The following is a 24261-nucleotide window of genomic DNA, read 5'->3' on the forward strand; positions in this document are numbered from 1 at the left end:
CGCCCAAACATGGCCCCTCGCCACCAGCCCTGCAACTTTTCCTCCTGCCCCCCCCCCCCCACACACACACATCCCCCGCCCCTGCCGCCGCCTCTCCCCTCTTACCTCTCATCAGGGAACAAAAACTGCAGGCAAGTAGGCTGCGCAGGACGGCCCCCATCTTCCTTCCCTCCTCGCTCTCACCAGCGGGGAGGCGGCGGCGGGGAGCAGCACCTCCGCTGCCAGTTCATGCTTCCAGGCGGGCGGGGGAGGTGGCGGGGAACGGGCGGGGGAAGGCGGGGATGGGCGGCGGCGGAGGTTCCCCCCTCGCCGGTCCCTAGCAAGCCACTTGCCCCGCCGCGCCGCCGCGGGAGCGGGTGCTGCCCTCCATGCCGGCCGGCCGCCGCCTCACCGCAACCGCCGCGGCCGTTCCCCCATCCACCTCTCCGCTCGCTTGCCCGGCCTCGGCCTCCGCCTCCGCCAGGCGCGCACAGGCGCAGGGATACAGTCCTCCTCCTCCTCCTCCTCCTCCCCCGGCCCGGCCTCGCCTCCGCCTCCCCGCGCCGCGCCCGGACGGCTCCCGGCTCCCGGAGCAGCGCCCGCCCCCCCCGGCACCTCTCCCGTCAGGGAGGGAGCGGAGGGGCGGGGGCGGCAGGCGCGCACACGGCCGCGGGCATGGGGGCGCGCGCGCAGGCGGGCGGTCTCTCACACACGCGCGCGCGCGTCCGCACGCCCCACGGCTGACAAAAGCCCGGCGGGGTCCGCGGTTCGGAGGGGGCTTGTCCAGCGGCGAGGCTGGGCCGGTGGCGGCGGCGCCCCCCCGAGGTGCCCGCTCGCGGTGCAGGCTGAGGGGAAGCGGGGGGGGGGGCGGCCGCATTCCAGCGGGACTACTTCCCGCCCCTCACCCCCTCCGCCTCCCGCGATGCGCACCGCGGAGCAGCACCGGACCGGGAGGGACGGGACTACTTTCTGCCACTGAGGGGAGGCGACGGCGGTACCACAAAGGCGGTGGCAGCTCCTCCGCCAGGTGAAGGTGGCGTCGGCGACCACAGCGATGGCTACGACCCGGGCGGGCGGTGCAGGGCCCTTCGCGGCCTCCCGCTCATGCCTCAAGCGTCGCTTTCCCGCCCACTCCCCGGGAGGGGCACGCTGGCGCCTCCGGGGCGAAGGCTGCGGGCACGGCACGGGACGGGCCGGGCCGCGGCGGCCCCTCGGCTCTTCCCCGGGGCCCGGCGCTCGGGCCAGCCGCGGGCTCACCCTGGCCTCTAAATATTTATCGGCTCCGCCGGTTGAATTAGAAACAAAACCCGGGGGGAGCGGGCTGTGATATTAGAGCATCGCTCGGGGCGGGGGAATTAAGCGATATGCTAAAATGAAGTTACAATTAATACCCCTAGTGTAGAGGCTCAAGAGCAATAATTTCGATCTTTCCTAGAGCAGAGCGAGCAGGCGCCCCTTACCAGTAGGGCTTGCTGCTTGGCTGATGTAATGGTGCATGATTTCTTTCCTAGCACTTTTAGGTTGGTTCAGCTTTTTGTCTCCCTTGCTAAATCAAATGTAGTAAGCTGGGTTTGTGCTGTTTGGAGCAGTAGTTACAAATGAAAAAAAAAACTTAAATGAGCGTTCAAACATAATTTACTCTTTCCCCTATTACATCTGTGTAAACACACCATTTTATTTCTGAAGAAGCTAAAAAGTTACAATTTTGTAATCTAGTCTTACTTAAAAAAAGTTTCCCTCCTTACCTACTTCGTTCATTCCTAATAAGCGATACAAAATGCAGGTTGCTTGCATTTCCTCTAGATTAGAAAATCTGCTTCAGGACTTCTACGAGGAACATTAAGTCTAAATCATGTTCTCCCTCACTCATGGAATATGACAGCTGGTTAGTAGGATAATGATATGATGCAGAACAACTTGCAACAAAATTTGAGATCCTTACATTCAGAAGTCTGTATTATTTTCAGGATTATTAGAAACTTATGGAAACATTTAACTTTTAATTTCATATCTGTTGAACATATATTTTCATAGCTTTTCCTGTGATTACAGTAGGAGATAACATCTGGGCCGGATTAAAGGCCCGGGCACTGTAGACTGCCTCTTAACATCAGGCTCCTGGAGTCATATGATAATATCAGACTCTCAGCTTTTAGTGGGGGAAAAACAAAAAAGGAAAACCCAGAGCTTTTTATGAGAAGAAGTATATTTCCAACCTTCAAGGTTGCAAAAAACATTTTAAAAATGTAAACAACGTGACTCAACAGCAATACCTGCCCGAGGCCAGGTCTGCGTTACAAAACATTGTCCTTGACGCTCAGCTGGATGAAGTAGCCGCCTCCGTTACCGCACTGTCAGCTGGGAGGATCAGCAAACTTGAGCAAATCCACTTGGATAGTGGAGGGGAAGGGCTTCCCATGCAAAAATATATCTAGACAGTAGATAACCGGCATCTGACCTTTGTTGTCACCACTAGGTTTTGCAGGAGCTGGCAGAAGGTGCACACCGTTACATTTATTTTCACTGTTTAATTGGAGTCCGAGAAGAAAAAGAGGTTCGTGGGATTATTTTCCTTATACTGTACACTCATAATGTTGTGCAATCTGTGATTAATCTCTTGGGAAGTATGGCAGATCTGTAATGAATTCTTCATATCTTAATCGCACAGTGCACATCTGAGGAAAACCTCAGGCCTGGACCCCTGCATCGCAGAGCACATTTCTTTACATGCCATTCCTTCTCGCGCCTTATCTGCTTTGCTGGAAACACTCTGGTGCCTCGACTATCTCCCGTCTGGGAGCCTGATCCCCTGCCTGGTTGCTCTTACTCTTAAAGATGACTTCCCTGCTGTCCAGGCTGACTGGTTTTTTTAGCTTTTGAACTTTATACACTGTCACCCCTCGCACTGGTGCATAATTCAAGCCCTTTCCTTTCCCGCTAGGATTTCCTTGGAGCCATTCAACAATTATTGGCGTCACCTCCTTCAGCCTAGCCCCTTTCACCAACAGCATGCATATTACAGCCCAGGCAGCCTTATTTGAACCCATTTTCCCAACAATACTTAGGATTCAAGACCAAGCCTATGTTGTAACTGTTTCTCAGCTTTACTTCTAATTTATACACGTTGAATCAACTCCATGGCAGGGGTTTTTACGAAATAAAATGGAAGGCAAGATTACCACACACAGAAAAGCCTCTGACAGGCAAGGTTTCTCTGAGATTATGTTCCTTTATTTCAGTTTAAAGTCAAAGTAAATGGGAGTGAAGAGGGAATGTCTCTCTTTATTTTAGCAAGAAGCATCCCGTGTTGGGTACAGTTATTTTCATTAACCTTAGAAAGAGAAACCTCGGTTTGCCAGGTTGCTCAAGTCCAGTCCGAGGCTTCAACTGCTAAGGAACCTGCATGGCCTTATCCTTACCTCCAGACTTAGGTGGTGGCTCAATGATACAAGAGCTTTCACAGGTTGTCTTTTTTTTTTTATACTAGGGTTAGTTCTCCGGTGTGGTTGGTGGCCCAGCCTCACAGGCAGTTGTGTCAGCACACAGGAGAGCAAGGGACAGCAGCTGGAGTTCCTGAAACCAGCAGTGACTGGCCAAAGTCACTCTCCCTTTGAACTGTGCCCTGAGTTCCAGTTGAGTCAATGGGATCTTCTGTAGGACTGGGACCGAAGTCCCTAATGAGCAAAAGCTGTTAGGAGAAGATGGCTGCTCAGCAAATGAATTTGTGGCTGCCCACATCACAGAAACCACTATCATAATTAGCTCTCTTGCTGAATGTCTCAACAAGAATTAATGGGCATGGCATGGTGAAATCCTGGTCCCTCTGAAGTCAATGGCAAAACTCTCACCAACTTCAAAAGGGCCAAGGTTTCATGCTGAAACTCTAGCTCAAGTCCTTTCTTGCCCCCAGAAGCAAAGTCTGCAGCACCGTAGCTTAGGAAGTGGGACGTGAAGTAGTGATGACTTCAGCAATGATGTCTCTTACAACCATTTAGATAAAATAGGACACCCTGGCTTGAGACATCATCACCTTGCCACTTTGCCCAGGTCATACAGTTTATAAAAAAAATGCTCCATCCAACCCTTCCCCAAAACAAGGTGAGCTCTAATAAATGCAACAGATATGCCTGATGAGGTTTATCCTCTTCCAAAAGTGCAACGGGTTCACCATGGTGTTCCTCCTTCAGTGAACAGAGTACGCCATCCTCTCTTCCTTCCTAAAGTCAAATTGTCAAATTGCAGACGTTATTTTTTTTCCCTTGCTTTTGCTCCCATACTGTATGAACTGCACCTTTTCAATGGGACTTGAGCAACTTGTGAGCCGATTTCCTTGGACTGATAGTTGTGTCTCTAGTCTAGAAATTTTCTCCAGGCCATAAGACCCCATTTGTCCTTGCAGTTACTGTCTGCAGGGTTCCCCTGACAGTCTGTCAAACCGCAGCAAAAACTAGCACTCCCGCTACTTCTGTGGCAATTTTCCCATCAAACATCTCATCAAGTCCCTTTTTTATCACATACAGAGTTGCCTCTTCTTGTGTTTCAGTACTATCTTATTTCCCCCCTGTGAAATATAATACCCATTCTTTCTTTCCCATCTCCTCTACCAGAAGAGGTTGCTTGGTGCCTAGGATGAAAACTGCATTTCTTTGTGGCTAAAAAAAACCCCACCATCCTTACAACAAAAACTTCAGAGAGGAGAAGGTGCTAGAGTTCAGCAGACCATGCAAGCGAGCTAGTCCAACAGGAATCCAGCGATATGCCCAAGGGAAATATGAAATAAGGTGACCTGAAAGGCTTGGGCATTTTCTTTATGCTTTTGGAGGAACGTTTGGACTCCTGCTGATGGTGCATCCAAGGTCAGGCTGTCTACCTACTACCTCCTTTCTCCTCTTCCATCTCCCAGGGAGTTGAAAACAGCACTGCCTGAGGATATGCTTCTTCAGCGGTCATGTTTTCAGTGTGAACTATGCAGGATTCTGATTTTAATCTGGCACTGCCCACCAGACCACAGGGCAAGTCCAAGATTTTCCTTATGGATGCTTAGCTGTGGCTACATTTCAAAGCCAAATTATAAAAATGTCATTTGAGAAAGTTACAGTTCTAAAATTTATAAAGTACTTTAATGATAGGTCGATACAGCAAAAACATCCTTTTAAAAGAGCTCACATTTCAGGTTGACAGGCACCAAAACACTATTTTGTTTTAGTTTGCTCAAATTTACAAAACCAGTCAGCATCTGGGCTCTATTAACCATAACGTGCGTGCCTTTTAAACAACAACAATTTAAGAATATTTCCTTTTCAAACCCCTTTCATGGAGTTCAGCGTTTTGCAATACACATCCATAATATTTAACAATTCTGCTTTGCACTGCAACCTTTGAAGTTTAAAAATTAGTTACTGGTAAAGCATTGTACATCTGCTCACACTCTTTTAGTCACAGGGATTAATGACTAGGATTTATGCCTATGGTCAAGAAACGTAAGTCACCGTGTCATACTAATTAGCAATCTTTCCTACAACAATTTTCAATCTTTATGTAATGTACACGGTGTGACACACCATCTGTGCGTAGGAAAGAGCTCATTTGCAACTTGAAGTAGCCAGTTCTGGGCTAAAGTGCTGTACCAGGGAAGTGCAGTTTATGGCAAGCGAAGAGACTCATCCCTCGATGGTTCAAACTTTTGGAGGAATTTTCATATTTATATTTCATATTTATAGTTTATAATAGTATCTTCATGTTAATATTTTATTTATACATATGCTTTTGTTTACAGTTTATATCTATATTCATATTATTTATATTCATATAAAAATTAGTCTGCAATTCAGCCAAGACACTAAGCACCTCAAGAATATGGCTATGGATCATCAATCGTGATACCTCTTCAGGGGGGTTGTATTTATCAGCTGTTAAGTTCTCAAAATAGGCTAGAAAAGCGAGATGAGTTACTCGGAGCAGAAAAGAGTGCCCTCTAATGGTTTAAAGTCTGCGATGTTTTAGGAAGCCCTCTTTGAAGAGATTTGTAAGGTAAGGTCACACAAATGCAAGATGTTGGAACAATTTATTATTTCAAGGAAAGCCCAAATCTTCGTATCCTCTTAATTGCTTTATACGTAGTAATTAAAAATAAGGATGGAGGCATATTCTTGGTAACATTTTCATTAAATTACCATTACCCAGGATTTCTCAGAGAAAAATCAATGCCTCTGACAATTCAGAACTATTACTCATACTCTGTTCAACAAGTTTTATGTTTCACTGTGGGAAGCGTGTTTGAAGGCCTGGAAAGGCAGTAGGCAGGACAGGTGTAAGTCCCCAGTTTATTTCAGAATCATAAAAATGATTGTGAACGCCCTGGAACACGATACTACTCTTGAATGAGTAAACTTCAAGGACAAAATCCTTTTTATTTTTTTTAAAAGATCTTTAAGTCAACTAATCACAATGCAGGTAATGGTTTCATTAGTCCTTGCTTACTTCTCAACTAATGAAATCCCAAGATAATCGATAGTGGCTGATTCTACAGTGTATCCTTTTTTTAACAGGCCTTGCCAGTAATTTAGTTAGTGAATTTCTTGTTTATTAGAAACACAGTAATATTTGCATCAAAGATATAGGACTTGGAGGGAATGGCTGAAGTGGAAACAGAGCGCCAAATTCACCCCCCTACCCTGTTATCAACTGGCGGCAGCAGCACTTAGTGCAGGGTGCGTTGTAACCACCCATGCCTCCACAAAAGATACTTGAAATACAGGCACGGAACAGCAAAAAGCATGGCACACATTCACCCTGGCCATTAGCTAAAGTGTCTCCTGTTAATTTAATTGCCTGTTAGAGCAGGGATGAATGTGGGTCCTTAAGCTTGCACCCTCTCCGTATATAAAGGTTTCCGTGTCTTATGGCCTGTAACTCATTCTTCATGTGATGAAGCAATGGAAAAGGAAATTATATATGGTTGAAGTCGCATTTGCTGCTTCTCCATCTCCATTAGTTCTTTGAATAATGTCTTACAGTGTCGACTTTGATAAAGACTCTTCCAGTACAGCTGGCAACTAAATGTAGGTAAGTAACAAAGGAAAACACAGAGAAAGACAGACCCCTCCCCAAATATATTTGTTAAAAGGGTTGTGCCTGCTATAAAGATATTACTGAAGGATCATCATATTCCATTTTGGAATAATTAGATTATATTTTCCCCTCTCAAGAAAAAATGATGATTAGAGTGAGGCTATCCAATCCATTCCTCATCCTTCCTTTTTCCACCCCCTCCCCAGTCAAACCCACAAAGACAGTATCTGGTCACATGGATCTTTGCATAAAAGACAGGGAATTGTGTCTGAATAGCCCTGACTCATAAACCTCCTTCCAGTGCCTTTTTCAGTGTCAGAGATTTGCAGTTAATGCAACTTCCACTAATTTTTTTTCTTACTACAATTGTGAAAAATCTAATGCCTTCAGAATGATCTGAAAAGAGCTTACACAGAACAAAATCCCCGTTTAATCTTTGCATATTAAGAAATCTTTTCTTTGAACAATACATTTAAAATGCTATTTTCCCCAAACACTTTTTTTTTTAAGATAAGTGAAGCTCTAAGTGTTGAAAGAAATGATGATTTAGAGTTCTATCTGCATTTGTGGTTTAAGAGTCCTGGCACTTTAACTGGAGGAAACGTTAGTGAGGATATGTGCATCCTATGGTACGCTGTGGCAGTAAATCATTAATTCAGTATACCGAAAGGTGTTCCAGTCACCATGTTAAAAAAACCAACGGGAGCCACAGACCCAAACCACTTAAAAATAGGAGAAAAAAATGTTTGCGGAGCATCATGTATAGCAGTTCTTTAGTCGTTGCTCCCACTTTGTGTACTACCCCTCCGAGTCACAGTACCATAGAATCATAGAATGGTTTGGGTTGGAAGGGACCTTAAAGATCATTTACTTCCAACCCCCTGCCACGGGCAGGAACAACTTTCACTAGACCAGGTTGCTCAAAGCCCTGCCCAACCCAGCCTGGAACACTTCAGGGATGGGGCATCCACATCCTCTCTGAGCAACCTGTTCCAGTGTCTCACCACCCTCATAGTTAAGAATTTCTTCCTTATATCTAATCTAAATCTACTCTCTTTCAGTTTAAAACCATTGCCCCTTGTCCTGTCACTACAGGCTCCAGTAAAAAGCCTGCCTCCGTCTTTCTTCCAAGCCCCCTTTATATATTGAAAGGCCACACTATGGCCTCCCTGGAGTCTTTTCTTCCCCAGGCTGAATAACTCCAACTCTCTCAGCCTTTCTTTATAGGAGAGGCATTCCAGCCCTCTGATCATCTTTGTGGCCTTCCCCTGGACCTTCTTGAGCAGACCCATGTCTTTCTTGCGTTGGGGGCCCCAGAGCTGTATGCAGTACTCCAGGTGGTGTCTTACAAGAGCGGAGTAGAGGGGGAGAATCACCTCCCTTGACCTGCTGGCCATGCTTCTTTTGATGCAGCCCAGGATATGGTTGGCTTTCTGGGCTGCAGGTGTACATTGCCAGCTCATATCCAATTTTCCACCTACGAGTACCCCAAAGTCCTTCTCTGCAGGGCTTCTCTCTATCTATGCATCCCCTAGTCTGTATTAATATTGCAGATAGCCCCGACCTTGCACTTGGCCTTTTTGGACTTCATGAGGTTCACAAGGGCCCATCCTCAAGCCTGTCAAGGTCCCTCTGGACGGCATCCCTTCCCTCCAGCATATCAACTGCACCACTCAGCTCAGTGTCATCTGCAAACTTGCTGAGGGTGCACTCAACTCCACTGTCTATGTCATTGATGAAGATATGGAGCAGTATCAGTCCAAATACAGAACCTTGAGGGACACCACTTGTTACTGATCTCCATTTGCCATCGACTGCAACTCTCTAGATTTGGCCATCCAGCAAATTCCCTATCCATCAAATAGTCCATCCATCAAACCCGTATCTCTCCAATTAAGGAACAAGGACATTCTGCACATTTTATAGCTTTTACAAAACGTCAAGAATTGGGCAGCCTGTACTTGCTCTCACTTTATTTGTTTGTTTTACCCCACTGAGTGATCACAGTATACGAGCAGAAGAGCTGTAGCTCTTGGTCTCGTTCAGTGCCCCAGCAGCTGCCCCGGTTTCTGCACAGGAAGTTTAGAGTACTCAGTTACACATCTGCCAGTTCTTTTTATTATTCTTTCCATTAAATACATGCCATGGTTTATACTTACATGAACACAAAACATTTGAAACTTGTGCCTATGTTGTAGCTGGAACACTTGTCATAGCTCTGTGAGACAAAAAAAAGGACAAAATCTGTTTTTTCTGAGATACTGTTTTTTTCTTTCAATAGATTCAGAAGGACCTCTTCATGAGCAAAAAAACCCTCAACATTATGCAGCCCTGGGTCCTTGACATATGGATCATTCAGTAATTATTTTGCTACATAGATACCATTTCAAAAGAAAGTTTAGAACACCAAAATTCAAGTCTAAAATACTCTTCAGTTTTAAACAGGAAGATCTGAAAACTAAAGCAAAACACAGCCTAGCAAATACAAAGGCAAATTCGCATTTTCTTTCCCTGTGCAAAACTTCCACTCTTGAACAATGTTGGATAGACAATGGAACGGCTGTGCAGAAAAAGAAGGTAGAGGATAGATATTGAGTTGTCACAACTGATGGTAATAGGAGAAAATGAATATAAATTGAGCTGAGTTAAATATTGAAACAAGATTTGTTAAATTTTAGGTGAAAAGCCAAATGAGAAATATGCAAAGTCTTTTCTGGAGAGACCTACCTTGTTTTACCAGGTCCATTACGAGACCTGCAACCAAGATTGCTCTAATTAGGACTTTATCAGGATTCAATTGGGTGAAAAGTAACCAAAGGAAAAAAAATAATTGGTGTCAGTTACAAAGTAATAAACTTTACCCCAAAACCACGACTCATCTTTTCAATTCACCTTTCAAGCCTACTTTTCTTCTACAGTCTCAGCTGGAACAGAGGTGTCAGCTGGCAGCAGAGCAGGTACAAGAACCTGTGCGTCACTGTTGTGGTCTAACCCCAGCCAGCAACTAAGCACCACACAGCTGCTGGCCCACTCCCCCCTGGTGGGAGGGGGGAGAGACCTGGAAGAGTAAAAGTGAGAAAACTCATGAGTTGAGATAAGAACAGTATAATAATTGAAATAAAGTAAAGTAAAATAGTGGTAGTAGTAGTAATAACGCAAGTGATGCACGATACAATTGCACACCATCCGCTGACTGATGCCCAGCCCATCCACCAGCAGCAATCGCTGCCCCCCAGCCAACTCCTCCCAGAGCTGAGCATGACATTGTACAGTGTGGAATATCCCTTTGGCCAGTTTGGGTCAGCTGTCCCGGCTGTGTCCCCGCCCAACTTCTTGTGCACCTGGCAGAGCATGGGGAGCTGAAAAGTCCTTGACTTACACTAATAAGCACTACTTAGCAACAACTGAAACATCAGTGTGTTATCAACATTATTCTCATACTAAATCCAAAGCACAGCACTATGCCAGCTACTAGGAGGAAAACTGATTTTATCCCAGCTGAAACCAGGACACACTTGCCAGCTGATGCACGGTGACATACTGTTGTGCAAGGTCATGGACCCCAGCTGCTGCATCTGCCCACTTTAACTCCATCTGGATTGCTGCCCAGGATTATCTTCTTCTACGTTCCAAACGCCCGATGTTTTACAAAGTCAGGTGATGGCTCCAGACACAAGGAAGTAAGGTGCGCTGTAACTGCTTGTATCATTTATGCACTTTATTGGTTGCTCTTTTTGCTATTGCTGGTGTTTGCAGAGTAAGTTCCTGGAAATCCCTTGCGTTACCAATTGATGCGGTAGCCGTTGGAGATGTCTGCTGTCACCAGTGATACCTATTTTTGGCAACTGCAAAAACATCATGGCACTTGAACTACCCTCAGACTCACCCTTGAGATGGAGCCTCTAACATATTTCTGGGAAAGCTTACACTCACTCCTAGATGTAGCACGTGGATAGACTTCAGCGTTCAGGCCTGTCACTTTTCAAACTCTACCATCCTTTTGAACATTCACTTGAGCGTGGTACGCCCTTGCTTTATGTATCTGTCGGTGTAGGAAAGCCACATGTGTATCTTGTTTAGTAGTGAACAGCATAGCCAAGTTGTTCTCACTTGTTTAAAACTATACCTCACAAACAAATTATTTTTTACCCTTTTTAAAATTGAGTGCTCCGTATAGTGCAAAATATAACATGTCAAATCTGGAGTCTTTCCAGAACTTGTGCCTAAGTCATCACATGGTGGAAAAACATTTGAACTCCTTATTTTGTGCCCTGAAACAAAACAAGGACAGCATTGTCATAATGAAATAATCAGAAGCAGCTGGTAAAATGGTCTTTGGATTCTTTCAGAAATTTTACCTCTGGGCTGAGAAGTCCTGCCATCCTACAAGGGAATTGTTTTGGAAAGTTATGAGCCACTAAGTGGGACAACTTGACTTACAGCCATAAACTCTGTGCTGGAGGACCTCCCACTGACACCAATGGGAGTTGCACTCACAAAGACAGAGCAGCACACGGCCACTGAAGTAAAGGGATCATCTCATTCATAACTTGGAGAATCTAAACGTACTTGGATACTTACTTGGAGGATCCAAATAACTTACTTGGAGGATCCAAATTCTTGCACAGAAGGATTTCAGTACTGTCAGTGGAACTTGGATTTAGGGGTAGGGAAAAAAGGCTCTTTCATAAAAGCAAACACAGAAACTTACTCAGAAACTAAACAGCAGGCAAGTCTATAGGAAATCTGTGCCATAGTGAGGGTTTTTCTACCATCTTCCTAGTACCAGAACAAATGTTTGAACTTTGTGCAAATTATCAATCTAGGTGTTGTTGAGAAGAGTTACAAAAGTCACAGCCCACCAATCATGTCCTTCTTTCAGTGTAAGTGGGGCACAGAGAAAACCTGATGCTGCTCCTGGTGGCTTTTGAACGTTCAGCCAGAACTCAGCTGCTTCTCTGACGTGGCAGGTACCGAAGAACCTTATAAGCACTTATACCGTATATAGCCATCTTTACCATCCTAGGATTTTGAAGAAACACCTTTGTGGTCTTCAGAGTGACTGCTCAAATCAGCAAATGTTTCAAAACATGCCTAGGGTTTAGCCAGTCTAATCTATAACATCTTGAAGTTGTTCTGGATGTTAACTGCTCGTTAAATTTCTCTGAGAAAATAGAGTGCACAAATTTTCTGATGACTATTGCTGGGTGTTGTCAGTATGATGTAATTTTCAATTTTCTATTAAAAACAAAGAAAACTAAAAAGAAGAGGGATCAGAACACCTTGGACATGGCATATCTAAACTCTTGCCACTGAAGAGAATGACATTTTATAGGTTGGAAGGAGAGGAGTAACAGAACAGAAATTAAAGCACAACCCTCAAGTTTGTTTTTTTTTTCATGAAGTGAGCCAATATACAGGAAACAGTGATCCAGTGTAGCTGTAATGAAACTTCAAAATACATTTATTCATTGTTTATAGTATCTACAAAACACAAAGAGGACAAAGAGCAGCAGCTTTATGCTTTGCACTTTAGTATCCTCAAGAAGCGTAGAGATCTAGAAGCAAAAATCAAATTCAGACTGTGAGATTAAGAGTAAGTGTGGGCTTCCTGAAGATAAATTTTCAATATATCCTAATCCTTCAGGGGACCTACACATCAAGAGGCTGGTAAAGCATCTGGGAATAGCATGTACACTCCTGAAGGGATGTGCAAGACTTTTACATGATGAGGGGATGCAGCTATTCTGTAACAATCAAAGAATAGGGATGTAGAGAAACATATTACCTATGTAAGAGAATGAGTAATGCACAGGAAGGGCCGAGCAGTCCAGGCCAGTTTCAGTAGTGTGACAGAGCACAAAGTATAGCTCCCCTATATGAAGGGTTGCTGGGTGGAAGCTGTTGACTGTAATAACGGCACTTTAAACTCAATGTTTGTATCAGAATGGAGTGTGGGATGGTGGGACCAAAGCAGTATCTAATGGTGTAATCAGATTCAAATCCACTAAAATGGTTTTGCAGGAGGAAGTAAAAAAAGATTCAGTTTTGAAACTGTCTTCTCATGTAATTGGTTTTTTGGGTTTTTGTTTCTGTCGGTTAGTAATTTACCTGGAAGAATCCCGAGTACAAGCATTTCCTACTTGTAAGGAATTACAATAGGCTGAAGCACTATTTGAAGAGAACATGCCATACTGAGTTTGCAGTCCTTTGGGGTAGGGACTACGCACCCTTCTCATCCATCCAGATATATCTGCACTTTATTTTTTTATGATTGTTTGCAGTGGTTATAAAATTTGGGCTTTCTATTTGCCTTACTGTACAATATCACAAAACAGTTTTTTTTCATGACAGTCTGTACTTACACACCTTGCGTTTGCTCAGCACTCTAAAGCAACAACATGAAAACAAGCAGCTGCAGCATTTATTACACTCTCCAGGTGATTAAAGTCAATCAGCTTTTGGCCTTGAGCCATAACATAACTGGTTACCTTCAGAAAGAGCCACCCCAAGCGCACAGGTTGTCATCATATTGTGATGGCTGATGATCCCATGACATGAGTGTGGTGCACAGTTAAGACCGTAGGAGATGTCATTGGAAAAATAGAAGCGTGCACAGAAAATTTAGATAAACAGTGTTGAAAAGCATAAAAAACTGGATGGATATTTTACAGTTACTGTATTTCACTCCTTTCCGTTTCATGATATAAAAGCATTATCCAGACAAATAAATAAGCTCCGAAAATGCGTATAATTAAGCAGCATAGTTGAAAGAATGATGATAGGAAATCTCTCTCTCCTGCTCTGTTAACTGGCAATGCCAATACGTGGCTAATGATGCAATCTGATTTAACATGATTAAAATAGAGAAGATAATTTGCTTAGCTTTGTTGTCTTCTACAGCTGTTCACTACACTATATGATAGTCAGAAGTTTTAAAAGCGTGCATATATAATGCTTCACCCAGAACCTTCCAATAAACAAAACAGCTTTCCTATAAAACGTTTTTGTAATGAAATAGCCATTTATTGGAAAGTTAAAACCTGAGCTAATTAAAACATTTTTAAATTGGCCCCTCAAACTTGGCAATTCTATATAATAAACCCTTGTTGCCCTCTAGTGTTCAAACACAGCTTGTAAATGCCCTGCCAGATCCAAACTTGTCACCTAACAATTCCCCATTTGCTCTTAATCCAACAGGACAAATGGACGGGAAAAAAAAGTCAGGGTTTCAGTACACCTGCCTAGAACCTACTTTCTTTGCTCAGCATTGTCACGATCCACTGCTGGGTTGAACAGTTTGGCAGAGGTTAAACCCCCTTGCTTTCCAACCAACCTCAGATAATTCTGGGAGGTTGGGGCGGCTGCGCTTAACTTCTGATTAACTCCAATGTGTTATTGTGACTAGGTTCCTTTTACATTCTTGGAAACAGAATTAAGACTCAAAACGGAGTCAAGTGCCAAGTCACTTTATTTGGCCAGAAATAGGTACAGGAGAGAAAAGCAAAGAGAGGAAAAAAAAATGGTGAAAAAGCGAACGAGAGGGAGAGAGGGAGGGAGAGAGTGGGACTGTTGCGATAGCTATCACCACGGATCTGTGGCAGTCCATCCGTTCTGGGCACGGGGGGTGTCTGGGCATCCGATGCATCTTTGAAGCTGGTGGAGGGGGAGATGTTCCAGAACGCACCCCCTGTCATCTCTGCTGGTTTCCCCTTTTATAAGGTTGCTCTCCTCAACAGTCAATAACTGTCTGCACACCCCTGCCTCCCACTTGGCGTTGGGGCGCATGGCCAGTACTGTCACTAGAGGGTTCTTGAAAGTTCTAGAGTGTCCGAGCCCCCCCCCCCAAATATGTTGCCAGTTGGCCTTGAGCTGGGCATATGCGCAGCGGACGAGTACTCCGAGATAATGGGGCGCACATTCCTGCTGGGTCGACCTTGGTGATTAAACTGTTCCACTCAGCTGCTGTAGTGATTAGGCTTTGTTAGAGAAACTTGCCTGCCAACAATGTTGAGACAAGTTTCTAGTCCCTGACAAGCATAAAAAAGGATTTTTAATGTAAGAACATTTAAAGTTCTTTGTTTCACTCGAATATTGTGAAACAGCACTCTGCTCAGCATCCTTACCAAATTAGTCATGGTACCCGTGCACCTCTTCTGCCATTCACCGTGCTTGATACATGTCACTGCTTGGGACGGAGGGTGATATTTCCAATGATATTAGCCAAATACCTGCCCAGTGCTCTGAATGACCCTGAGATATGTCTGCCTGCCGTATCTCTTGAATATGTATCTCTTGAATGTATCTCTACTGTACTGGACCGTATCAATTAATACCAACGATCTCTACCTCCAACAAATTTGTTATTACAGCAGAAAGGCACAGAGATGTCCCCAGCACCTCTCCTGCAATGAGCTGCTGTGGCGACCTCAGCAATGTAGAAGGCTTCTCACAAAGATGTAGTTCTTTTGAGAGAAGATTACAGTCCGCCTCAGATCTGCGCCACATTTTTTCAGCCCACAACTGGGTCTAGTACTTATCATTTTATTAACTCGTTTCCCAGAAATGTTATTCTCCCTCCTTACATTCCTTCACCAGAAACCTTTGAAAATAGCTATTAAAAATAAAAAAGAAGAAAGAAACGGAGGTTTGACAAAGTGCAGTCAGCAGACAAGCTGATGAACTTGAGATGCTTTCCTTTTGTAATTTTGTTCACTTTTAAGAGGTTATCCAGAATGTTTTTCATTTAAGCATTGTCAGACTTAAGCAGTGTAGAAGACCAGCTGGTTTTGTATCTGTAAAGCAATTTGCAACCCCCATATAGTAAGAATTCAACTTCTTGACATAAGGAACACTGACTTTTCTTTGATCTTTGAATAATGGAATTTTCAGAGAATTTTCTGCATAAAGTTATTGTTAGAGCTCTCAGAAAACTTGCCTTGAGGCCATTTTTGGATCACACCTGCTTCCCACTGCACTGAGCTTGACAGATCTAAGAACCTCTTGGACATGAGTCACCTTTCATATTTTGTAGTAGAATTATATCCTTGTATTCATGAGGCACTCTTCCTCCTCTGTCATGGTGTTTGTTGTTGATTATGCTGCCTGCCACACGGATACTTTGAAATCTAGTCTTTCATTCTAAAAACTGGTTTTTAGACTGGGTGTATGTGAAGGGAAATGTGAATAACACAAATTGGAAGTTGTGTAGCAAGCAGCAGATGCTCACACGTACTCTCACTCATCTCTTGTTCCTGATATGGGGAAACATATAGAGCAGCTACAGTTATTACCAGTCACCTGAAGATAACCCTAGAAGCAAAGAGGGAGTGCTTTGAGAGCCAGTGAGAGCTCTGTGTGTTCGCAAAGGACAGCAAGTCCAGCATAGTTGCAAGGAGCTCTTTCGAGAGCGACCAGCCTGGTGAGGGGAGTAGGAGAATGCCAGAAACATGAAGATAATGCAACCTTGTTCACCTGCTCCTGCTGACTGTGGGAAAATTATTTGAGGTACCCTCCTACATAACAACCATTTCCCTTTAAAACTTTCTTGCTTCTCTTCAGTCCCTCTAGATGTTCAGCAAATGGAGACCACACCTTTTCTGTGTCTTCTGCCGATAATACAGCTGTTGTCTTTGCTAAGCCCCTTCACAAGTTTGTGCCTGTTTTGCAATCAGGTGTTGAGTTTCACCTGTTAGGGATTTAGGTGTATTAGAACAGATTCTCTTGGGCATATGCCAGGTCACTTGGTCATGATGTTTGTCATGAAAGATCTTAATTGCAGCTTGCTTTACTTTGATATGACAAAAACTTTTTCTCTTTGATACGTACTGCAAAACCCCAATATGCTACAGGGTGGCAAGCTCTTTGGAAAAGGCAAACTCAAATTTGCAGCACATGGTTTTAAGGATAGCTTGTGATGTATGCAGAAAAAAAAACATTAAAGATATGTATATATTAATGAACTATACGTAGCTAAGGAAAATTAAGACAACTATGTTTTGTGTACTACAACTTTTACTGTTTGTACCTAAAACTATTTGGATGCAAAGCTCTAGTGCTAAGTACTCCTTTCAGGCCCCAGACAGGGTAAATAGGATTTCCAGAAAGTCATGTAACATTAGGCCATTTGGGTGCAAATAGCATTGAAAACATTCACGTGCTGCACAGGTACTCAATTTATTAGGTGTACTTCTATTCCACTAATCTTTTCACAGTACAGATTAAGCTCCTCAAATGCTTTATCTCCTTAAATATAAGATCTTCTTAGCTTAACTTGGCTTTTAGTGTTTATTTGTCAGATTTAGTAATAAATCAAAAGTGATAGACATTACAGTTCAGCACAGAAAAAGCAGTTCTCTTCCCCACCTAAGCCATCTGCCACTTTCCCCATTAGCAGGCAAAAAAGGAATCCATCCTCTTCTGAGATTTCAGTATCTACTGTTCCGTTTCAGAGTTGTTCTCTCAAGGATGAGAGATGCTCCTCACAATATTATTCCCGCTCCCCATCATACATCAGCATACATTCCATTGATCAAGTAATCCAGCCTGGTATAATGTCTCTTCTGAAGAGATTCATGTATTTTCTTCCCCGTAAGTGCAATCACTAGTAACAAGAATATCACCCCAAAAAGCAAAGCCGCTACAAGGCTGCTTTTTTCTCCCAGCTGAACAACACCTATCCCTCTGAGAACAATCTCTGGCAGGTAGCTTTCTGAATCAGATAGGTCATAACCCTGAGGGTTGTTTTGGGAAGCCATGGGGGAATCACTAGTAGGCAGAGCAAAACCTGAAAAAGAGAGGAGTGTAACATGGCTGGTATCTTTGGAAGAGGCAACTGTTGGCTCAGGAGGGATGGATGGAGTTCTTAGCCCTGATGGGGCGGTAGCAGATCTGGAATTCGTGGTCAGCTGCTCGGTTGTTGAAGTAGAAGCAGAAGTTGTGGGACTGGAAAGAGGAATATAAGTAACAGCGGTAGGGATACCAAACTGAGCTCTAGTGTTCACAGTAGGAGGAAAGGTAGCTGTGGTGGTGGTGGTGACAGCAGTAGGTTTGGCGCCACCGGTAGGCAGAGAGGTTGTGTGAGATCCCAGTCTGGTGGTACTTGTAGGCAGAGGAAGAAGAGTGGTACTGCTGGGTTTGGGAACACTAGACTGAGTGGTGGGGAACAAAGCGGAGGGGTTTCCAATTTGAACAGCAGAAGACATATTTGATGGCAGGTTGATTACTTTCTGCCTCGGAATGGGGTCTAAGCTCTCAGAATGTTTTGCCCCTTGAGATTCAGGAAAAACTGTATTAAATTCACTGTTGTCTAAATGCTTGGCCATGTGGTTCAGGAGTTCAGGTGCCTGATGAAAGACAGATTGTTGCAAAGCAGCAGTATGATTCTGATGGCCAGTCTGACTGTGAGAAATAAAGGCTTCAGCATCTGAAGACATAGAATACCCATCTGAAGAAAAGTCCTCAGTTTTGAAGGATGTATCCTCCAGGGCATGGGTGTCTGGAAACAGAGATACCAGTATTTAATTATTAAATCTATTTTTTACTACCACAGGCTTACTCTAACAATTTGTATTTCTTAGTAAAAGAGCTAAAAGGGGACTCCAGAATGTAAGGACTAATGGAACTGAAGCATCAAGATCTTCCTTTCTTTAAAATATGGTGGGTGACTTTTAAATTCTGTGTCTTAAGACCTGTCAGCCTCAAGCCTGGGCACACCAGACCCTGACTGCCGCTTCTTACAGAGTTCACCTGTGCAGTGCAAACATCCCAATCTGATCATTTTATACTTGTCCTGCATGCAGAGAAGTGCTTTATTTAGCAGTGCAATGCAGACTGAGTTGGCCCATTGACTTTAAACCATTCTCAGCCTGTCAGTTAAGAAGCAGATATTATCAACCAAACTTTGTGTGTCAGATGTACACACCTCCACCTAGCCAAGATGATTATATACTCCCCTTTCTCGTCATATCCAAGCACCCTGTGATTGTTTGATACAATTCAATTCACATACAAAAATTGTCTTATGATACAAGGTGGCAATAATAACCCCATTTTGTAGGCCATTTTATACGCATACTGATTTGTAGGAAAGACCTGAGCTCCTACTGCCATGCTAGAAAAAAGACACTATTCCAAGAGTCTCCAAGGTATTTTCAGTGAAGGCGCCTTCTCCATAAGCAGCAGACTGCGCTTGACCATTTTTCCAGAAGTCGATATATATTGCTTGCAAACCAGGTGAGTGAATGTTATTTAACAGAATCGGGAAGCAGGGCAACATCGTTATGTGACAGAAATTCCATATGATCGATAATTCAAGCAGCTATCTGATTCTACACAGGTATTAGAGAGATTTTAGTTGAGCACAAGCTCTGGGGAAGACTGCCTGTTATCATTCAGATTTTTCATAGATATATATATACACACACACCCCCACAAGCATATATATAATATATATAATATGCGTGTGTGTGTATATATATAATCATTATCATTCAGTTGCCGCACAGAACATTTAAAATGGAACATCCTCTCGAGTAGTTCTGACTCTCACTCATCTCTTTGATAGAAACAAAGAGGTTTGTTAACTGCACTGGAATTGAAATAAAGAACAAAAAGTCCATGACATTTTCAGTGTCACTTTTTTTTCAAGTAGGAACTCTTATCTAGAGGGGTGGATTTATTTTAGTTTTATTATACACTCAAAGAAGCCTACTTTGGCCGCTGTTTTAATATATATTTCCAAGCCTTAAAGACTCCACAAAAAAATGAAATGCAAAAAAATGCCAAACCCAAACCCCCCCAAAACAACAACAACAAAAAACTTGGCAATGCTTCAAACAAGAGCACAGCAAATACTTCGGTTGAATCATAGACACCAATTTTTATCCTAACCTTTCAGTCAGGCACCAGCTTGTTAGCAAAGTAAGATCCTAAATGGAGGTAACAGGCTCCAACCACAAGACCTGACTTAGAGAAAAGCCATGCTCTTCTTTTAGAGCATGGCTTCAAATAACAAAATGTTCAGTTACTAGAGAATCAGAAACTGTATGGTCAAAGACACCCAAACTCACAGCTGCTTTCGCAGCTCTGGACACATTTCCACACCAGGGAGGAAATGGCCTGTCACCGCCACACAGTCAGTCCCCAGCTCACTTTTTCCCTGCTCCTGATGCACTCCCAGGGATGCTCCCCCCCATGCATTTAAACAAACAGTGGATGTAGCGTGACAGCTACAAAGCACTTGCAGCCTGCTATGTCATCTTCAATTCCCTCACCTGGGCAACAGCTAGAAAAGCACGGAGCATGCACGGAGCGTTCAGAGGACGGGTGGAGGGAGCACAGGGAGGCTACATGAAGAGTCTTATATGGGAGTTAAGTATCACTGCTACCCTGCAGCACTCGCATTAACTGCCTGCACTAACTCTACTCCACATTTTCAGCATCAAACGTTGGTTTTATAGTATTCTTTGTCTCCATTTTAGACTACAAGCTCCCAAATGCAATTGCCCGAAACTGTCACGTGCAAGGTATAGCTGGGGTGCTGGGGTAGATATGCTTGTGGGTAAGAAAAAACAAGGGCATTGCACGAGTCAACCTCTAAAATGAGATTAAAAAACCAAAGTAGTCCTGCTGATATCTCAAATCTGTTAAGCTGCATTAGAAACCAAACATCAGGGTTGTCACTCCTAAAAACAAACTAAGCACCTCCTGAGCATACTTTGCTAGGACTCACCAGTATCTTTGGTGTTTGCCTTTTCCACCCCACTAAGTAGTACAAAGACCAGAAATCAGAAATGTTATTTCTTCTCAGCAACAGCACTTTGCGACTGGGACCAGGACCATACATTGTTTCCATGAGTTACCAAGCCACAAGAATAATTAAAAAAAGAGAAACAAAATCTCATTACCAACATAGCATCAGTATTTTAAGTTGCTTTATTACCAATAGAGTATTGTTCCCCCTTTAGTTTGGTTTGCAGTGTAACCACAGGCAGATTCTCATGTGAAAAAAACAGAGCTTGAAATGTTTGTCAGTACCAACACTGCTCAGGTGCTACCTTTGAGAACTTATTAGGAACATAAGGTAAATAAGCTAGCATAACCTTTCCATAATTCAACGTTCATAGAAGCTAAAGAAATGAAAAATGAAAAATAGATGGTATGTGCAATCAAGTTGTTAGCTGAGCATTACACTACATGCAGGAGGAAAGCACAAGCACAATTACATTTCCTGTTTCTTTGTTTGAAACCCCTATATTTTCCTATGGGAGAAAGAGCTGGAGAAAAGAATAGCTCTAATGATAATTTTATAGACATACAATTAATTTGTTGCACATTCCTTTTGCTCAATTCTTGTGCGACTGTGCTTGCACAAAAATATTCGGTAATATTATGTGAATAATCTTTCTACATATCCTGCTGTTGCTCCTTGCATAGTTCCTCCTGGAAAAGTTCTCTTTTTCAACAAAACTTCAGTCTCTGGAAATACAAAATTATTGCTCTCTCAAGCAAGCCACATTGAAACCACCTTGTGAACTCTTGGCAGGAAGACAGTCTAATTATCAGTTGCTCATCTGAGCCATTCAAACAGGTCTGGTGCAAGTTAACCAGTAAGACTTTTTATTAAAAATCGTACTGCACATGACAGATGGCGAGAAACTTCTGAGTGTGCAGCCCACATGCCATAAAGCTTTGAGCTTAGTCCACTTGCATGTGCGCTTCAGGGTCCCTAACTGAAAGCAGAAAATAATGATTACTATTCCCAATTACTCAGCAATGTCACAGCGGTCCTCCAAGGCTTGCCCAACATTTGCTTGATACTCTATAGGCACAGGCAGAAGCATTCATTGGCGTAGCACGGATCCTTTGCATATGCAGACAGCTACAAGGACATTGTATTTCTATTGCTTTCAGTGATGGTCTTCAGCATTATGTACAGGAAATTTTCCTTCCTGAATATATCAAGACAGAAGCAGCTTCCTTTTGTTTTAAGCAAGGGAAAATTATGAGGAGTTCTGAATCTAAAGTGAAGGAGTTTCGTAAGTGTCAGGATGTCATTCCAGTTGGGAAGCTGGGCCCACGCAGGAGCTCACCACACACCTGCCCATCCATTTCCCACAAAGCAAAAGAACAGTGTTTTCAAATTACAGCACTAGGCTTAGAACATTCTACTAAAAAAGCAACCACCAAAAATTTCCTGGTCATTACTGAAAAGTCACAGGTGCCAAGGTCATCTAGAGTGGGGATCGGTGGCTTTTACTACTATTTACCTCTAGTTATCTTGTAGCTCACGAATCCTGTTGCGGGTTTCATCGGACAAGCCTCTGTGCTAGGGCAGTAAAACAGGTAGCAGTTTGGATGTGCGCTTGTCCTTCGAGCGTCAAAAATAATCAAATTACACTTCTTGTCTCCTGCAAAACATGATATATACGTATTACTGAAATAAAAACTTTTATACCACCTTGATAGTAAGCTCTGGTCTGTTCAATTAGTTTTTCCTCGTGTGAGTAAGAGGAAAAGTACTAACACACAACATTCCTACAGGAAAAACTGCCCAGGACTGCAAAAGAATGGCCCAGGGCCAATATGCAAAAGGTTATACCTTCCTCTTCCTGTACAGATGAGCTTGGCAAAATAATGAGTCTAATCCCTCATCCTCCCCTCACCCATACCGCACTGGCACCACTTTATATAATAATTTCTCGCTTACAAATCCTAATAAATCTGAAAACCTCCTTGATACACTTATGGGGGAGGAAATTATTTATACTTTTCCCATCACATCCCAGGAATCTCTTGGCTTTGTTGCTGCTTGTGGAGTTACTTTTACCACTGTCATTTATACTTGCTGCTGTACCTCCTGCTGCTCCAAGAGCTTGATGCAAGCCAGCCACCTCAGAGAAGGGTAAACTCTCTCATTTTTGGCTAAAATTACACATAGCACAAAATATCAGTTACTTTGTAGCACGGCTACTAAATACAGCTTACACATCTTGGAGTTCGGAGGTCTGAGAGTTTTTAACATTTAAAATTACCCCTGTTTCTTTACTGCAACTCTTTTCCTAAGCACGCTGGGATCTTGCATTAAGATTTAACACCACACTTGGCAAACCGGGATAGCAGCCGCAAGCTGTCACCAGTCGCAGCGCGAATGGAAGGATAAATTAACGTTTCCGCGCTGAATACAGAGAACACCCTCGTCCCGGACAACTTCAGAAGTGATTTCGCAAGCGCTGGTACGCAGTAAAGGACAAGACCGAAGAGGAGCCGGTTACCTGACAGCTTTTCCCCCGAGCAGCAAGCGCGAACGCAAGCCTCTGGGGTTGGGGCGTACACGGGCTCTGCGCCCCGGTTGCCTTTGGGCAGAGACAAGTTTATATCGATGATGATGTTTTCCATTTTCTGCGCGGAGCACTCCTGGCTCAGGGATGGTCTGGGCATCAGGCAGGAGATCGCCAGCAAGCAAACCGGCCACCGGCCGCTGGCGGGAGACATGGTCCCTCGGGCTGGGGGCCTCGGGGGGCTGGGACGGCGCCGGCCTCGGGGTGCCCCGTTACCACGGACGTACCGGCCCCTCCGCGGCCGGGAACCGGATTATCGCGGCGACCTTCCCGAGGCGCTGGTAGCCGGGGGAAGCCGCCGCCGAGACGCCTCCGCTGCTCCCAAGGCGGGGACGCGTTTCTGGGGGCACCTTCGGGCCGCCCCCCCTCACCCGCTCCCGGTGGCGGGAAGGCAGCGACAGGCCCGGGCTCCGCTCGGCGGCCGGGGAAGGAAGGCGGTGGCGGGGGAACGTCCGGGAGGAGGGACCGGGGGGAGGCGGGGCCGGGCCGCCTGCCCGCCCCCCTGCCTGCCCGCCCTGCTGCTGCCCGCCCCCCTGCCTGCCCGCCCCCCTGCCTGCCCCCCCCGCTACCCGCCCCACCTGCTACCCGCCCGCCCCCCTGCCTGCCCGCCCCCCTGCCTGCCCTCTCTGCTCCCTGCACCCCTTGCTGCCTGCCCTCCCTGCTGCCCGTCCCCCTGCCCGCCCCCCCGGCCGGGCCGCCGTGCTGTCCGCGCTCCTCCAGCCGCTCTCCGGCCCCAGGGGCTCGTCCCTTTGTGTCAGGGGCAAAGGAAAAACCACCCGGTGAAACTCTTCGGGTCGATGTGGCTTGGCTGGCAGCCTGACCTGTCTCTTCTCCGACTGAGGTCCGCTTCTGAAGGCTGTAATGAACGCGA

The 24261-nt window shown here is 44.5% G+C and overlaps 2 protein-coding genes and 1 long non-coding RNA gene across 3 annotated transcripts in view; 1 reads left to right on the forward strand and 2 right to left on the reverse strand.

Annotated features, from left to right (window-relative positions):
- LRP6 (LDL receptor related protein 6) overlaps positions 1-842 on the reverse strand; it is a 131686-nt gene extending 130844 nt beyond the window's left edge. The window contains exon 1 of the mRNA XM_064461640.1: positions 106-842. Coding sequence (XP_064317710.1) covers positions 106-160 — 55 coding nt within the window. The 5' untranslated portion in view covers positions 161-842. The remainder of the gene's footprint in view (positions 1-105) is intronic.
- Positions 548-14193, forward strand: LOC135315174 (uncharacterized). The gene is made up of 4 exons (XR_010374606.1): positions 548-1006; positions 2456-2533; positions 6996-7044; positions 9332-14193. It is a non-coding gene; the product is annotated as an uncharacterized LOC135315174 (long non-coding RNA).
- Positions 14194-17207: 3014 nt separating this feature from the next.
- Positions 17208-23860, reverse strand: MANSC1 (MANSC domain containing 1). The gene is made up of 3 exons (XM_064461691.1): positions 23325-23860; positions 22320-22460; positions 17208-18547 (listed from the first exon to the last, which is right to left on the reverse strand). Exons 1-3 carry the CDS (start codon positions 23542-23544, stop codon positions 17556-17558), a joined length of 1353 nt encoding a protein of 450 aa, XP_064317761.1. The 5' UTR covers positions 23545-23860; the 3' UTR covers positions 17208-17555.
- Positions 23861-24261: the final 401 nt, after the last annotated feature.

This window comes from Phalacrocorax carbo, chromosome 1 (genome assembly GCF_963921805.1).
Source record: "Phalacrocorax carbo chromosome 1, bPhaCar2.1, whole genome shotgun sequence".
NCBI classification, from domain to species: Eukaryota; Metazoa; Chordata; class Aves; order Suliformes; family Phalacrocoracidae; genus Phalacrocorax; species Phalacrocorax carbo.